General features: G+C 36.2%; 2 protein-coding genes across 2 annotated transcripts in view; one reads left to right on the top strand and one right to left on the bottom strand.

Annotated features, from left to right (window-relative positions):
- LOC123511621 (TRPL translocation defect protein 14-like) overlaps positions 1–17,500 on the bottom strand; it is a 36,443-nt gene that overhangs the window by 6,677 nt on the left and 12,266 nt on the right. The window contains exons 3-11 of the mRNA XM_045267653.1: positions 17,297–17,334; positions 16,466–16,503; positions 15,619–15,747; positions 13,350–13,486; positions 11,834–11,956; positions 11,371–11,505; positions 10,856–10,934; positions 8,476–8,683; positions 7,549–7,730 (exon numbers count right to left, since the gene is read on the bottom strand). Coding sequence (XP_045123588.1) covers positions 7,549–7,730; positions 8,476–8,683; positions 10,856–10,934; positions 11,371–11,505; positions 11,834–11,956; positions 13,350–13,486; positions 15,619–15,747; positions 16,466–16,503; positions 17,297–17,334 — 1,069 coding nt within the window. The remainder of the gene's footprint in view (positions 1–7,548; positions 7,731–8,475; positions 8,684–10,855; positions 10,935–11,370; positions 11,506–11,833; positions 11,957–13,349; positions 13,487–15,618; positions 15,748–16,465; positions 16,504–17,296; positions 17,335–17,500) is intronic.
- LOC123511555 (structural maintenance of chromosomes protein 1A-like) overlaps positions 11,404–17,500 on the top strand; it is a 35,307-nt gene continuing 29,210 nt past the window's right edge. Inside the window, 1 exon segment of the mRNA XM_045267563.1 lies at positions 11,404–11,539. The gene's annotated coding sequence lies outside the window, so the exon portion shown is untranslated.

The raw sequence follows: 17,500 nt of genomic DNA, 5'->3' as shown, positions 1-17,500 counted from the left end.
CCCAATTGTGTATCTAAATTTTTCAACCGACACATTTCATCCCAATCAATCAATAAATCTAACTTTTTCAACCTAGTTTCATATTAATCTAGCAATTTTTTTCAATCTCTTTACACATCCCAGTCTTTCAATAAATTTAACTTTTTCAACTTATTTTCATCCTTATCCATCTTTTTTTTTCAATGTATCTATACATGTTATCATTATCTTTCAATAAATCTAACTTTTCACCCTACTTTCATCTTAATCCATCCAATATTTTTCAATCTCTGTACACATGTTATCCCAGTCTTTCAATAAATTCAACTTTTTCAACTTATTTTTCATCCTAATCCATCTACACTTTTTCAATCCATGTCATCCAAATCTATTAATAAATTTTGTCAGCTGATCTACATATCACCCCAATTCACTAGTCTGTGCAGTCTTTCCCAGCCCTACACAGACTCACCACCCTCAACCTGATCACTGCAACCGTTCTCTCTCCCTCGCTCTTGACCAGCCAGTTTCACCCTGTCTGTCTGAGGTGAGGCAGGATTAGCTCACACTGGTTACTGTTTGGAAAGGTGATGAAGAGGGTTGTGGTGTGTGTATATTTATATTAAACTCAGAAAGATGCTGTTGCTTGTTAATATGCAGCATTCAGTCACATACATTGCTGTCTTTGTAACACAGGCAGTAACACTTGTGGTCTCTTTGTCACACTTAAACCCTAAATGAACCAATGCATAAAATATCACCCTAGAAATTTTCCCTAGTGACAGTCAAACTCTAAAGGAACTAGGACACAAAATATAAGCTGAAATGGCACTAATATTAGTTCAACACTCAAATCTTAAATGAAACAATGCACAAAATAGTTATAGGCTCAAAAATTCCCTAACACTTCAGTCAGACTCTTTGGGAACTAGTACATACACAAAACATAAGCTGAAGTTCCTGTAGTATTAGTTCACACTCAAATCCTAAAGGAATCAACACACAAAAACAGAGCTACACTTTCCCTACTCACACACAAGTCTTCAAGGAACCAGTGCTCACAAAACAAGCTAAAAGTTAAACTAATCGTAGTTAAATATTAGAGGAACTGATTCACTCACTTAAAAAATAAAAAATAACAACATACTTTAAAATTTCCCTAACATTAGCACACAACAAAACCAGTGAGTAATTAAATAACAAATGTAGACAATATGGAGTGGAAATCTTCCTCAATAGAACATGTTTACAATTGTGTCATTCATTCACTCAGACAGCAGGTTAAAAAAAAATGGCCGTTCCTTTGAGCTTCCCTGTGAGCTGCTGTAACAAACACAGTGAGAAAGTGAACACACCCTAAAGGAACATCACCAATAAGGTCACAAGAAAAGTCATTCCATTAGGCTTCATAACTGTCATAACTTAAAAATTGCACTCGTTAATCAGAAAAAGCATCAATAATACAAAACTGTATCCTTACCTTTAAAGAAAAAAAGAATCACATTATTTGAATTAATAACACATAAAAACTCCTTTGATAATTTAGAAAAATAATGCATGTGTGTCTTAACCCCTTCAATGCTGAGACACATTTTTACCATGATTTTTGGGTATAATCACAATTTTATTAACATCAGTAATGGTCTATGGAGTTCAAAAGACAAATGGACACAGTATTCACTATTTCAATCCCCACACAAGTTTCTGAAGCTGTATTAAAATCAAGAAATGGTAACCAGAATGAATATGGAAATGTGTCCTGGTACTGAAGGGGTTAAAAGAATGAAAAGAATCACATTGTTGACATTAATCACACACATGAAAACTCCATCAACAATTTAGGAATGGCACAAATAACACAAAAAAGCTTCATTTGTGTCTAAAAGAATGACATTGTTGACAGACGGAACTTGATCAATACTTAACTAAAAAAGAAAAAAGGAGAATATTAACAGACTAGTAGAATAATTAAAGAACTATCATTAACAGACACACTAGAGGAGTCACATTATTAACAGATGAACCAAATAAATCACCTAATCAAATCACATTCAGGACATCATATAGAAAAAAAAAAAAATAAATAAATAAATAAATAAATAGATAAAATAAAATAAATAAATAAAAGAAATAAATAGTTACACGTCCATTTGCTCAACTCAATACAATAAATATTTCTGTATCCTTCTTTGCAACTCAAACTCAAACCTTCTCCTTTGTTTATGCCATGTTGGGTGTTTGTGTTACCAAAGAAAGAGTTTTGTATTCTTTCCTGTGACTTATTAACAATACAAATAGTTTTCCTTTTGCCTTCCATGCCTCACTAACTCTTCATTCAGTCTTCCTGTAGTGTAATGTGTATTGTTTGTGTTTATCTTATCAATAGAAAGAGTTTTAAATCCATTCCTGTGGTTTATTAAGACTTAAAGTGCATTTCATTTTGCCTTCTATGCCACACAAACTCTTCAGTCTTCCTCTGCAGTGTAATGTGTATTGTTTGTGTTTATCTTATTGATTGAAAAAGTTTTATATCCCTTCCTACGATTTATTTACTGTACAAATGATTTTCTTCTTTCTTGGTCTCACTAACTCTTCAGTCTTCTTCCTTTGTGTTTATCTTATCAGCAGAAAGAGTTTTATATCCTTTCCTGTGATTTAATTACTATGATTTATTTACTATACAAATTATTATCGTTTTTATTTTATTTATTTATTTATTTTTTTTCTTCATTAACTCTTCAGTCTTCTTCCTCTCCAGTGTAATGTCAACTGTTTGTATTTATCAGTAACAATATAAATGGTTTTCTATACTTTTCTGTGACTTACATTGAAAATAGGTCTAGGTCGTTTTGTTACTTTGTTCTCTTCCTGTGTAATGTAATGTGCATTGTTTGTGTTTATTAGTAACAATATAAATAACCTTCTCCCATTTTGTGTGACTTAATAACGTTTACAATCGATCTAGCTCTTTTTCTTTCATTGATAAGTTTAATGTTCCTCTTCCTGTGTAAAGTTAAGTTCATTGTGTTTATTAGTAACAATATAAATAACCTTCTTTCATTTTTCTGACTTGGTAATACTTTCATTTATTTGTCTTGCATTTCAGTGTTAGTTGTCTTATTGTTAGTATTATGTTTCTTACTGGCCACACTCACACTGTCTTTTATCAATACCACAGCCAAGACACTTAATATTATCTGTATTATTATTATTATTATTATTATTATTATTATTATTATTATTATTATTATCAAACTTAACTTTTTCATTAACTGCTAAGGGTTCTTTGATATTCTCTCTTTTTTTTTTTTTTTTTTAAACCTTTTTTTTTTTAGTTTTTTCTATCACAGTTCCTCATCTCCTTCAATCCTCATCTTGTATCATTGGTTATGTTTTGTATTTCTGTTTAAATCCCATCACTGCAACACTTCACATCTCAGTCACTTGGAAACACAACACACACACACACACACACACACACACACACACACACACACACACACACACACACCAAAGAAAAAATAATAATAATAAGCCATACAAACCTAAAGAAAGAAAAAGTGATGCAAAGTTTCCCTAGCAATAATAATAATAGCAGTAATGCATAATAGTGACAATAGTGACATATCCTTCACTATCCTACTATGATGATGACAAGCAGAGTACAGCAAGTATTTTTCTGTAATAAATGCATTTCTTTCTGCCTTGTACGTATGTTTTAGTTATGTATATTGCACCAAGGCCTGAGACGTGACACAGGTTGAATATTCCTACCCTATGTATTGCTGCAGGAGAGACATACAGCTGCAGTGTTTGGTTGTATTTGATGTAGGTGTGTCTTTGTTCTCTCCTACCATCAACAATCTCTTCTCTAACTTCAAGACGTAACTTTCTCATAATCCCTTCTTCCTCTAACTTCAAGACAATAATTTTCTACCAACAGTTAATCCCTCCTTCCTCTAACTTCAAGGCATATAACTTTCTCCTACCAAGTTAATCCCAGCTTCCTTTAACTTCAAGATGTAATAACTTCCTCACCAACAGTTATTTCCTTCTTCATCTAACTTCTAACCATATTAACTTTGTCTTACATTCCTGCTTCTTTATTTCTCAGTTTCCATCTTCTAAAATTAACACTTCTTATATTTCATTTAGTGTGGTTCTTTTCTATCCTTCCTAGACATATTCTCCTTTCAACTTCAAAACAATTAGAGAAAGCATCATTTATTTCTCTCCCTAGCTATTAACAACCACTTCTTTTCTCTAACCTCAAAACAATTAAAAACTGTCATTTATTTCACTCCCTGTTTCCTATCAACAGCTATTTCTTCATTTTCTCTAAGTTCAAAAACAACTAGAGATACTCATTTTTTTTTCCCAGTGTTATATTTCCCTCCCTGTCTCCTATCAACAGCTATTTCTTCCTTTCTCTAACTTCAAAACAACTAGAGAAACTATTTGTTTTTTTTCCCAGTGTTATATTTCCCTCCCTGTTTCCTATCAACCGCCATTTCTTCCTTTCTCTAACTAAAAAACAGCTAGAGAAACTCATTTATTTCCCAGTCGTATATTTCCCTCCCTATCTCCTGCCAGCAGCTATCTCTCCCCTGCAGCAACACAAGCCTCAGGGATCCACAGTGACCCTCCCTCACAGACTGGTCAGCCTTAGCGTACGTAGGATGTTCTGGGTTGTGACGGCTATGAGACTCAATATACAAATGGAATGTAGAATGAATTTATGTTGACTTTGAATGATTTTTTTTTTTTTTGAAGAAAGGAGTTGGGTCAGGGAGAGAGGAAGGGATCGTGTGTGTGTGTGTGTGTGTGTGTGTGTGTGTGTGTGTGTGTGTGTGTAGGCCTGTCTTCAGAAACTTTACTCTCTCACCATGTCTGTTTTCCAAGACCACAGAGATGAATAACCTGGTTCTCGATGGTGTTTTTCGTGATAATAATGTAGAAATCTTGTTAATCTATCACTAAAACCATGAAAACACCTTAAAAAAATGTCTTGCTCTCACCATGTCTGTTTCCCAAGGCTACAAAAATGATAAGTCTGGTTCTGAAGAGTGTTTCTCCTGATAATAATGCAGAAAATCTTATTAATCTGTCACTACCAGTACTAAAAACACTATTAAAAACCTGCCTAGCTTCAGTTGGAACCTTTGAATGTAATGTAGGTGTGACTTGGAAGTGTTTCTGAACAAAGGCCTTGATAGAAAGATTGGGAAGGAGAGAAATGGTGTGTGTGTGTGTGTGTGTGTGTGTGTGTGTGTGTGTGTGTGTGTGTGTGTGTGTGTGTGTGTGTGTGTGTGTGTGTGTGTGTGTGTGTTAAAGGGAAAGGGAGGCAAGGTGATGTGTAGAAATGCATATAATTGTGATCTATAACTCCAGGCTTCTTTTAATTAACTTTTTTTGGTTGTTAGAGAAGAAAGACAATTACAAATTAGTGATATATTTTCCTCTTTATTGTATCTTTGGTATATTTATGTTTATTTATTTACTTTTTTCTGCCTCAACTTTTAATTCATTTCATGTTTTTTCTTTGTTCTGTTGGTTCCAGAAAACATTGAACTTTTAACCATGATTATCGTTCCTCTCCTTTTTCTTTCTTTCTTTCTTTTTTTTTTTTTTTTTTTTTTTGTTTTTGTTTTTGTCTCTAAGAAATTTTCCTGTATACAATTCTTCAAGTTTTGGTAACGTTTCCATTTGGTTGACTAATACTGTACTGTTAATAATTGTGTTGTGTGTTGTATAGGGGCAGTTCTGTGTGTTTGTGCTTCTTGCCTCTGTGTACAAGATTATTATTACATTCATTTCCATTTGTACGACAGACATTGATGGTGGAAAGTTTCATTTATCTCTGCACTCCTTTTCCTTTTTTTTCTTTTCTTTTTTTTCTTTTAATCTGTGTACAATAATGTCCTGGTTTTGCTTCACTTTTTAATGACGGCAGCAAAGTCAGAAAATGTAAGACTTAATTATTATTTCAAACACTAACTAGTAAGTTTTAATTAATTGCTTGTTTTATTTACTCTACTTTTTTTTTCAATGTAACTTTGTCTTTAAGAAACATTATTATTGTTTTGGCTAATACTTTTCTATTATCTTTTTTATGAACTGCATTTATTTGACAACTATCAGTGTTTTGAGAAGTTTACATTTTAAAAAGCCTTAAATTAACTTCGTAAAAGATGTACAAATTTTCAAAGTATGTACATTCTCAAATAACATACAAGTTTCCTCGCACTTTTCAAAATTGTACTTTAAAAAGCCTAAAAAAGAAAACATAAATAATTAGACAAATAAAAAAGTAAGAACTGTACAAGCTTTTCATCTATTTTGACCAACTTATCTATCTATTTACGTACTGACTTTTCCCTTAACATTTGTGAGAAGCGTACATTAAAAGAAGCCTTGAGGCAATCACAGGAAATGAGAATCACACACTAATCTCCATCACTCTTTCTTCTTGTTATCCAAAATACACAACACCCTTTAAACACCACCAGTCAGGCCGGCCAGCACCACCACCACCACCACCACCAATGATATGCTGAGTAGTAATGTTTGGGAATAAGGAGTGAGGAGGAGGAAGAGGAGAAGTGCATGATAAATTTAACACATGGATTTTTTTTTTTTTTTTTTTTTTTTGTGTGTGTGTGTGTGTGTGTGTGAGGGAGGATGATTGGCCACGACCAACAAAAATATAAAGAAAATAGATCCACTCAGTCGCCAGTCTCCTTACACAGTGAAGTACGGTTTGTTGGTGTGGTGGGCAGACAGTCATACTTGTAGTAACTGACGGCCAGCAGCTCAGGTGACAGTGAACCAAGAACCAGCAGTGAAAGTTCTTGACGTGTGTTATAATATCCTATTTTTTCACCATAAAATACAAAACAAATGAGGGAGAGCAGTCACACTTGCTTGGAGGGGTGAGTGAGGCGTGACAGCAGCACACAAGAGTCCCGTGGCTGAGTGAACACACCACACTCACACACACACACACACTATCTCACCACATATTCTGAAACACTCCACGCTCTCTCACCACGACTATTTTCAAAGGCCACAGAGATGATGAGGTGGGTTTCTAAGGTTGTTTCTCCTGGTATATAGTTACAAGGTCCATCTGTCACTAGAACCATAGAAACACCCTTGAAAACTTGTGTCACTTGAACCGAAGCCTTTTGAAATAGTGTAGGTGCTGCAGTGAAGTGTTTGGATGTGGTATTCTCTCCAGTATTTAGAAACACCTTCCCCTCTCGCAACAATTTTCCAAGGCCACAGAGACAACTAGCCAGGTTTTCAAGACAGTTTCTCTTAGTGATAAATTGGAAATCTTGCCAATCCATCACCAGAACCATAGAAATACTCTAAAAAATGCTAGTATCTTCAACTGGAGCCTTTGGAAAGCAGTGATGGTGAGAGAGCGATGCGTTTCAGGATACAGGCCTCTCTATTTCACAGCACACACTGGCATTAAGTGAGCCTAGGGAAGCAGGGAGTAGATGGAGCAGGGCACAGCAGGGGGCAGGGGGGGCAGGGGGGGTGTTGCTGCCACTCTCTAACCTGCAATGTTGACACAGAACTTGTTGGTGACGCCCCACTCGTCCCGCAGACTGAGGTTGAACATAGAGTAGTCCGGCCGGCCTGTCACGTCACTCTCTATCTTGAGGAAGGAGGGGAGGCGTCGCTGCAGCTCCTCCGATGTTAGTGTTGTGTACGTCTCCAGCAGGATCAGACCCTCACACCTGTAGGGGATAGTGCGGTTAGCTTAGGTTTGGTTATTATTATTATTATTATTATTATTATTATTTATTATTATTATTATTTTTCTATTTTCCTTTCCTTTTATTTTTCTTTTCCTTTTGTTTTGGGGGACAGGGGAGGGGGGATTAATGGTGGGGGGGCAAGATGGTTAGGCTTGGGTTGGTTATTATGTTGGTAAGTTCATAAGTTTGCTCTCTCACCATGAGTATTTTCCAAGGCCACAAAGATGATAACCTGTGTTTTCAAGAGCGATAATTAATAAAGAAAAGGTGCAGAAAATAGTGTTATTATTGAAAGCTTCACTCACCTTTTATGAGAGTTTAAATGTTGGAGGTGACCTGACCAAATAAAGACTCCTCAATAGTTAGTAATTTAGGAAAGGTGCAGAAAATAGTTTTAATACGGAAATCTTCATCTCACCTTTTATGACAGTTTAAATATTGCAGGTAGCCAGAACAAGTAAAGATGTTTTTGAGTGATAAGTAATAAAGAAAGGATGAAAAAAATACTGAGACACATTTTTACCTTGATTTTTGATGTGATTAGACAATTTTTTTTTAACATTAGGAAGGGTCTATGGAAGTAAGAAGATTAATGGCCAGAGTCTTAACGATTTTGACCTCACACAAGTTTCTGAAGCTGTATAAAATTGCCAAATAGTAGCCAGAGTAAATATGAAAACATGCTGTGGTATTGTAGAGGTAAACAATATAACCATCCCCTCACCTCTTATGGCAAGGCTCTTGGTAGATGTCAAGCTGGAAGTACTGGTTGTTGTGAAGGAAACAGCGCCTCTTCTTGAAGATCTTGAGGTGGTGTTCGTCCATCTGGGCAGACATGTTGGTCCAATCCCTCTGGCTTATGGGCGTCTTAACCTCCACGATCTGACCCAGCTGCTCTGGCTTGCGAATGGTGTGGGTGTAGCTGTGGTGGCCTGGGGTGGGTAGATTGGGTTATGCTAGTGTGTTTTGAAGTAAGAAAGGAGGAGAATAAGAGTAATAATGAAGATAATGAGGTAATAATGTAGTTTTGGTGGTCTGGAGGGTACATTAGGTTAGGCTAGTGTGTTTTGAAGTAAAATGGGAGGAGAATAAGAGTAATAATGTAAGAAGGAAGGAAAATAAGAGAAACAATAGTGAAAATATTAATGATGGTGATAATTATGTAGCTTTGGTGGTATGGGAAGGTAGGTTAGGTTAGGTTAGATTGTCTTTTGAAGTAAGACAGAAGGAGAATAAGAATAATAAAGATGAAAATAATGGTGATAATAATGTAGCATTGGTGGCCTAGGGTCGGGGATAGGTTAGGTTAGGTTAGGTTTTGAAGTACGACAGGAGGAGGATAATAATGATGAAAACAATAATAAGAGTGATAATACTAGAGCTATGATGGCCGGAAGGACAGATTAGGTTAGGTTTTGATGTAAGAAAGGACAAAAATATGAATAATGATGAAAAATATTAATGATGGTTATAATAATGTAGCTTTGGTAGTCTGGGAGGGTAGAATAGGTGAAGTAAGATAGGAGAATAATAATAATAAAAATAATAATAATAACAATGAATGATAATGCAGGTTTGGTAGCCTAGAGAGGGCCGAGGTTAGGTTAGGTTAAGTTAGGTGAGGTTAAGATCTGTTGTGAAGTAAGATCGATGCAGAATAACAATAATAATAATGAAAATAAATATGAGAGGTATCGGTAATGTAGGTTTAGTGGCCTGGGGACGGGGTATTTTAAATTAAGTGTTTTGAAATATGGAAGCAAAATAAGAATAAAAAGCAATGAAAACAAAAATAAGTAGTGAAAATATAAACAGCAACTTACTAATCTTTTCCTGGTGTAGAAAAAGAATGAAAGAAAAAAAAAAAAAAAGAAACACAACAAATAAGACAAGGAAGCAGAATGAAAAAAAAAAAAAAAAAAAAACAGACATCAATAATAAAAACAAACAAACAAAAATAAATCAATAAATAGAAGCAGGATAAAAACAACAAAAACAAGAACTAGAACATGGTGGTGATGAAAACAAAACAAACATACAAACAAACACAATCATCTTTTAATTAAGGCAGGTGTGAATGGAGCCACGTGAGAAGAAAGAAAATAGTGTTGTAGTAATGATGGGAGAGAGAGAGAGAGAGAGAGAGAGAGAGAGAGAGAGAGAGAGGACAGATTAGAGAGACAGAGATGAGGACAGATTAGAGAGAGAGAGAGAGAGAGAGAGAGAGATCAGGGGGACAGATTAGAGAGAGAGAGATGAGGACAGATGAGAGAGAGAGAGAGAGAGAGAGAGAGAGAGAGAGAGAGAGAGAGAGAGAGAGAGAGAGAGAGAGAGAGAGAGAGAGAGAGAGAGAGAGAAATATATAAACTGGTACTAATTTTCCGATGTTTTCCTTATCCAATGAAAAAAAAAAAAAAAAGGAAAAGGGGGAAATTAAAGGATGTTGTGAGAAATATGTAAGATTGATAATAGAAAATATGAATAAGATAGAGAAAAATAGCAAGTAAGATTGAAAAAGCACTGAATTTCTTGTATATAAAGTGAAGCAGGTTATCAAGGAAAAGAAAAAAAAAATAAATAAATAAAAGCAAAATGAGACGCAGATGATAAGATGTGTAGAAAAATAGATAGATTAATGAGGGAAATAGATGGTGGATAGAAAAATAGATAGATTAATGAGGGAAATAGATGGTAGGTAGAAAAATAGATAGATAAATGAGGGGAATAGATGTATAGAAAATAGATAGTAAATAAATGAGGGAAAAAAGTGATATTTAGAAAAAACTGATTATAGAGAAAGAGAGAGAGAGAGAGAGAGAGAGAGAGAGAGAGAGAGAGATGATGTGTAGAAATAGAAATAAATAAACAAATGAGAAAATGAAGGAAGTAGAAGATATGTAGGAATATAGACAGTTAAATTAGGAAAAAGATTATATGTAGAAAAGTAGAATATAAAGAAAATTAAAGATAGATGAGATGATGTGGAAAAATAAATAAATAAATGAGAGAAACAAATAAGATGTGCAAGAAAATAGAAATAAAAGATAGATGAAAGAAGGAGATGAGATGTGTATGATGGTGAGAGTAATGATGTGTCTGCTCACCATTTTTCCCTCTTTTCCTGAGTCTGGCTTGCATTTTCCTGGAATTTGTGCGCAGGTAAATGTGTTCCACGTTGAAATCCTGAAAGTGAAAAAAGGTCTCATTCACTATTCATTCACCTCACAATAGCAAGAATTAACCAGTACTTTCATTCCTTCACTATATGATCTCACTACAGCAGAATTAACCAGCACCATTTCATCACTACCTAACTATTCTGTCCACCTCACTACAGCAAGAGTTAACCAGTACTTTCATTCCTTCATTCTTCTCTTCATCTCACTACAGCAAGAATTCACCAGCACCTTCATTCCTTTTACTTCTTCTGTCCAGCTCACTATAGGACCTCTCTCTCTCTCTCTCTCTCTCTCTTCGCAGTGCCTCAATATTTCTCGTTTCGCTTCGTATCATCCACTTACCTAGTCACTTTTATTCTCTCTCTCTCTCTCTCTCTCTCTCTCTCTCATTCTCTCCTTTTCTCTCTCCAGCAGCACCAAGCACCAGCACCAAGCCTGACCTGGAAGTTGGGGAACACAGAGTCCTGCGGCAGAGGTCCCTTCACCAGGAACTTGACCTTGCGGGCGTTGGAACTGAGGCGGTCACCAGTGTCAATGCCCAGCTTGAGGCACACCGCGCTGATCATACGGCGAATCTGTCACCAAGAGAACCCATTAACTTGCTGTGTGGTGAGTACTTGGGGTGTGTGTGTCTGTGTGTGTGTGTGTGTGTGTGTGTGTGTGTGTGTGTGTGTGTGTGTGTGTGTGTGGTTTTATTATTTCTTTGAGTGTTTTGCATTGTTTTATTTTTCAGCTTGTTTTTATTAGTTTTTTTTATGTATTTTGTATGTAACTTTATCTTCCTCCTCCTCCTCCTGCTACTTATTTTCTTCTCTCACTTTCATCAGTTTTATGTTATTTTGTACCCCATCTTTTCCTCCTCCTCCTCCTCCTGCTGCTGCTGATGCTGTTGTTGTGTCGTACCTTTGAGTCAAATTCTGTAGAGTTATCAATGACGTCAAAGTAGGGATGTCCCACCCAAGCCTCGGCGGCGCGGTTGTCCAGGTGCCGTGCCAGGGACAGGTTCTCACTGCGGGTGGCGTGGTCCTGCAAACACCAAACAACACCGGGTAAACAAAACAAATAGCAAAGCAACACATCAACTTTTTGTATGGTTGTCTGTTTTTATTTATTTTTTTGCCTGCAAACACCAAACAACACTGTTCTTGCTAACTGCATGCCTCCCCTCCTCCTGCGGCCTCACTGCACAAGGCTTTCTTCTTCCTCTCATCTCTATCCTGCCCAACCCTCTAATACAAGAGTTAACCAGTACTCTCAATCATTCATACCTTTCACTGGTAAACTCTGAACTCCCTCCCTGCATCTGTATTTCCATCTTCCTACGACTTCACTTCTTTTAAGAGGGAGATTTCAAGACATTTGCCCCACACTTCTGGAAAACTCTTTACCAATCTTTTAGGGAACTTGGAATTTAAATGGGCCTTTTTTTATTTATTCGTTTATTTTTTTTTCTCTTGGCTAGTTTCCCCTGCATGAAGAAGAAGTAACAAAGCAATTTACACCTCACTCACTCAATCCATGAACTTTTTTGTGTGGTTGTCTGTTTTGATAATTTTTTTTATGTATGAAGGAAAATCTGGCCATGAGTAACATAAAGAGAGAGAGAGAGAGAGAGAGAGAGAGAGAGAGAGAGAGAGAGAGAGAGAGAGAGAGAGAGAGAGAGAGAAAGGCCCACTTAGTTACCAGTCCCCTTGCAGGTTTGAAAGTTAGCCAAATGAAAGGGATGTCTTGAAACCTCCCTCTTAAATGAAGTGAAATCATATAAAGTTGGAACAAAATACAGGTCTTATTAGAGTGAAGAGGAAAAAAAGGATGAGACAATGAAGGAAGACAAACAAATGATGATGGTGAAGAAATGTAAAAGTTGTGAGAAGGGGGAAAAAAAAAGATGAAATACAAAACATGGTAATTAATAGAAAAACAGGAAAACTAGAGAAAAAAACACAAATAACCAAAGAAATGAATGACTTAAGCTAGGTTAGGTTAAATTAGGTTTGTGTTTGGTTAGGTTAGGTTAGAACAGGTTTTGACAGGAAAGTCTGGGTTGGGTTAGGTTTTTTTGGGGTTAAGGCTTAAGTCTCGTTAGGTTAGGTTTATAGTAAGCTTATGTTTGATCAGATACTGTTAGGTTAGGTTTGGTTTGGGTTAAAATTGAATTGGGTTTAGTTTGGGTTAGCTTAGGTTTAGTTAAGCTATGTATTAGTTAAGTTAGGTTAAGTTAAGTCAGATTAGGTTAGGTTATATTGAGTTAGATTGAACTATTCTAAATAACACTAGATTAAAGTTAGGATAGATTCAAATTGGGTTAGGTTTAGGTAAAAAAAGAAAATAAATAAATAAAATAAAAAAAAGAAAAGATAAAAAAAAAAAAAAAGAGGTCAGGTCAGGTAATGTTATGTTATGTTATGTTATGCGTCACCTCAGTGGAGTAGAAAGCCTCGGCACCATTGGCGGCGGACACCATGTGGATGATCTGGTTGTAGCGAGTGTCCCGCAGGTCGACGGGATTCCATCCATTTCGACGCATGATCTCCTCCCACCTCTCCTCCGGGATGACTGGCGGGGGAGGGAGGAGATGAGATAGAGACATGGGGAGATAAAGATATGGGGAGATGAGGAGATACAGACATGGGGAGATGGGAAGATAGAAACATGGGGAGATAAATACTTGGAGTGATAGGATAGACATGGGGAGATGGAGAAACATGGGGAGATGGGGAGATAAAAATATTGGGAGATAGGGAGATGGGAAGATAAAAGAAATGGGGAGATGGGGTGGAGATAAAGACATGGGGAGATGGGGAGACAAACACATGGGGAGATGGGGTGGAGATATTGCTAGCTAAGAAATAGATGTGGATGACTGAGTGGAGTAACTGGTGGATAGATACATTACCCACCACCACCACCACCACTATTTCTATCACCACCACTACGACTGCAATCACCACTTCCATTACCCATATCACCGTCACCACCATCACTATACACACTTGGCCCTCACTTTAACAGACTCCAGGCTTAACACACTCAATGGACAAATTCTGCCCATTGCTGGTTCGTTTGTTCAATGTGATGCTGGTTCTAGAAATGTGAAAACCATAAAATGAAAATAAACATAAAATCCTGCTAACCTCTTCATTCAGTATTGGGGTGCATTTTTACCACAAGTTTTAAGTGTGATTAAAAAGGGTCTATTGAGGTCAGAAGATAAATGCACACACACTTCATGATTTTAACCCACATATGTTTCTGAAGCTGTATAAAATCACCAAATAGTAATGAGAAATATGGAAATATGAGTTTTGTGTACAATTAGATAATTTTATTGACATTAGGAAGGGACAATGGAGGGCAGAAGATTAATGGCCACAGACTTCACTATTCTGATCCCCCACATACGTTTCTAAAGCTGTATAAAATCACCAAACAGTAACCAGAATAAATATGGAAATGTATCATGGTACTGAAGGGGTTAAATTGAATTAGATAAAAGTATAATGTATGCTGTTACTCATATCATAAAACCATTAAAGAAATAAATTATTCCAAGCGTGAAGGGAGGCAGGTATAGAGACTGACCTGATATTTCCAACATGTTACAATCACTATGTCAACGCACCACATTAACACTGGTCACGCCTCTGTCAGTGATTGTCTCTCAAGGAGGGTACATATTTACACACATTATCCATTGCTGCTTTGATTCTGTATGTTTTGTGCCAAGATGCTGACCAAACAAGAAAAAAAAAGTTAAACATGTGAATCTAAGAGTTATTTCAGGTGTTTAACCCTTCAGTACCATGATGTGTTTTCCTGTTCATTCTGGTTACTATTTGGTGATTCTGTACAGCTTCAGAAACTCATGTGGGGGATTAAAATGATGCAGACTGTGGCCATGAATCTTCTGAGCTCCATAAACCCTTCCTAACATCAATAAAATAGTCTAATTGTACATAAATCTTAAAGTAAAAATGTGTCCCAGTATTGAGGGGGGTTAAAATAGTGAAGACTGTGGCCATTAATCTTCTGAGCTCCATAAACCTTTCCTAATGTCAATAAAATGGTCTAATCATACATAAATCTCAAAGTAGAAATGTGTCCCAGTACTGAAGGGGTTAACTTATATTACAGTGTATTACTCAGGTACACAACTTGGCTAGGTTACAAATTTTTTTTCTATTTGTATGTTAGTAATTATTGTATTTAAGTATTTCCAAGCAGCAGATCAACCTTCCCCACTTTTAATCCACTTCTATTATTACTACCACCACAATCACCCTTTCAGTTACTCCACACACTTAACAGTCACTCTCATTAGTCTCATGTTATAGCACCACCACACACCACCACTTCCATTGCTACCCCTCATGATCACCACACACCACCACCACCACCACCAAAATCATTGTTTTCATTGCTACCTCACTACCACCACAATCACCATTTCATTACTACCTCACTATCACCACCACCACTCCATTAATACCTCACTATCACCACCACCACCACCACAATCACCATTTACATTACTACCTCACTGTCACCACCACCACCACCACCACCACAACTTACATTACTACCTCACTATCACCACCACCTCCACAATCACCACTTACATTACTATTACACACACACTCATCACCACTCATCACCACCACAACCAGCACCAGCACCAGCACACTCACAGGCGGAAGCGTCCATGGTGCCTCGGTCACAGATCACCAGGCAGTTCTTGGAGCAGGTCTCAGCGAGGGAGAAGAAGGTGTTCTCTATCTGCATCATAGATTTCAGCAGGTTCTCTTGAAATATCACAGCTGGAGGGGGGGATAGAATGAGGCATGTTAGGTTAGGTCAGGTCAGGTGAGGTCAGAGGAACATTGAGGTGGTGTGGTGTGGTGTGGTGTGGTGTGGTGTGGTGTAGTGTAGTGTAGTGTGGTGTGGTAAGGATATTAGTCAAGTTAGGTTAGGTTAAAGACAAAGACACAATAATTCATGAGTTAGGTTAGGCTAGGCTGTGTTAAGTTAGGGCATGAAGCCATTAGAGTAAAAGTGAGTAAGTTTGGTTGAGTTTGGTTGAAAGCACTCAAAGGTTGGTAGCATTGAAAGGTTGGTTAGGTTAGGTTAGGTTAGTGAAATTGAAAGATTGGTAGAATTAAAAGGTTGGTAACACTGAAAGATTGGTAGAATTAAAAGGTTGGTAACACTGAAAGATTGGTAGCATTCAAAGGTTGGTTGCTTTGGTTAGGTTATATTAGTAAAATTGAAAGGTTGGTAGCATTGAAAGGTTGGTAAATTGAAAGGTTGGCAGCATTGAAAGGTTGGCAGCACTGAAAGGTTAGTAAATTGAAAGGTTGGCAGCATTGAAAGATTTGTCAGGTTAGGTTAGGTTAGTCAATTTGAAAGGTTGGTAGCACTGCAAGAAGAACAAGCTTAAAATATGAAATCGTAATTAAAAAAGTATTGGTAAAATAAAAAAAATAAGTGCCATTGTGAAAAGGTGAATTAAATAAGGTGTGAGAGAGAGAGACTTACCATCATCTTCTGAAAGGTCCCCAAACTTGATGCCACCGCTGCAACAAAAAAGATAAAGGTCGGGTCAAGAAAACGCCATAGAAAAAAAAAAAGAAAGGAAAAAAGAAAGAAAAAAAAAGTCAGTCATAATAGAAAAATTTTAAAATCCCATAGAGAAGAAAAGAAAGAAAGAAAAATACAGAAATAAATAAAGAAGTTAGCCATAATAGATCAATTTTAAAGTGCTATGGAGAAGGAAAGAAAGAAAGGAAGAAAAAATACATAGATAAATAATAAGATGAATTTTAAAATGCCATAGAGAAGAAAAGAAAGAAAGAAAGAAAAGGAGGGAAGAAAAATACATAGATAGATAAAATGAAGTCACACATATAATAGATAAATTTGAAATGCATGCAGAAAGAAAGAATGAAAGCAAGGAAGGAAGGAAGGAAGGATGGAGGGCAGAAAACGAGAGATGAATAAAACAAAAGCCATAATAGATACATTTGATAACACATAAAGAAAAAAAAGAAAGAAAAATAAATCAACAAATACAAGAATTGAAAAAAATACACCAAAATACATAACATTAAAAAAAAAGAACAAATAAATAAATAAATAGAAAAAAAGTCAGAAATATAAGAAAAAAGCAATGATAGAAATAGAAATACAATAAAATAAAACACTAAATAAATAAAACTGATAAATAAATAAATAAAAAATCAAATGAAAAATAGAAATACAACAAAACAAAAAGAAGAAAGAAAAAAAGATAGAAAAACAATGAAAGAAAAAAAGAAAAGAAAAATGCAATAGGGTTTAAAAAGAAGCAGTAACATAGCACTTTCTTACCTGAGCAGTACAGTGGCTGTCTCCGGAACACGGTACACCTGCAAAGACAGCCAAGACAGGTGTGTTAGTGGTGTGTGTGTGTGTGTGTGTGTGTGTGTGTGTGTGTGTGTGTGTGTGTGTGTGTGTGTGATGAAAACAAGTCTGATATTGAGCTTAGACAGAGAGAGAGAGAGAGAGAGAGAGAGAGAGAGAGAGAGAGAGAGA

Source organism: Portunus trituberculatus, chromosome 4 (assembly GCF_017591435.1).
Source record: "Portunus trituberculatus isolate SZX2019 chromosome 4, ASM1759143v1, whole genome shotgun sequence".
Lineage (NCBI taxonomy): Eukaryota > Metazoa > Arthropoda > Malacostraca > Decapoda > Portunidae > Portunus > Portunus trituberculatus.
The sequence above is the reverse complement of the archived record's forward strand: the minus strand, read 5'-3'. Positions and strand labels throughout refer to the sequence as shown.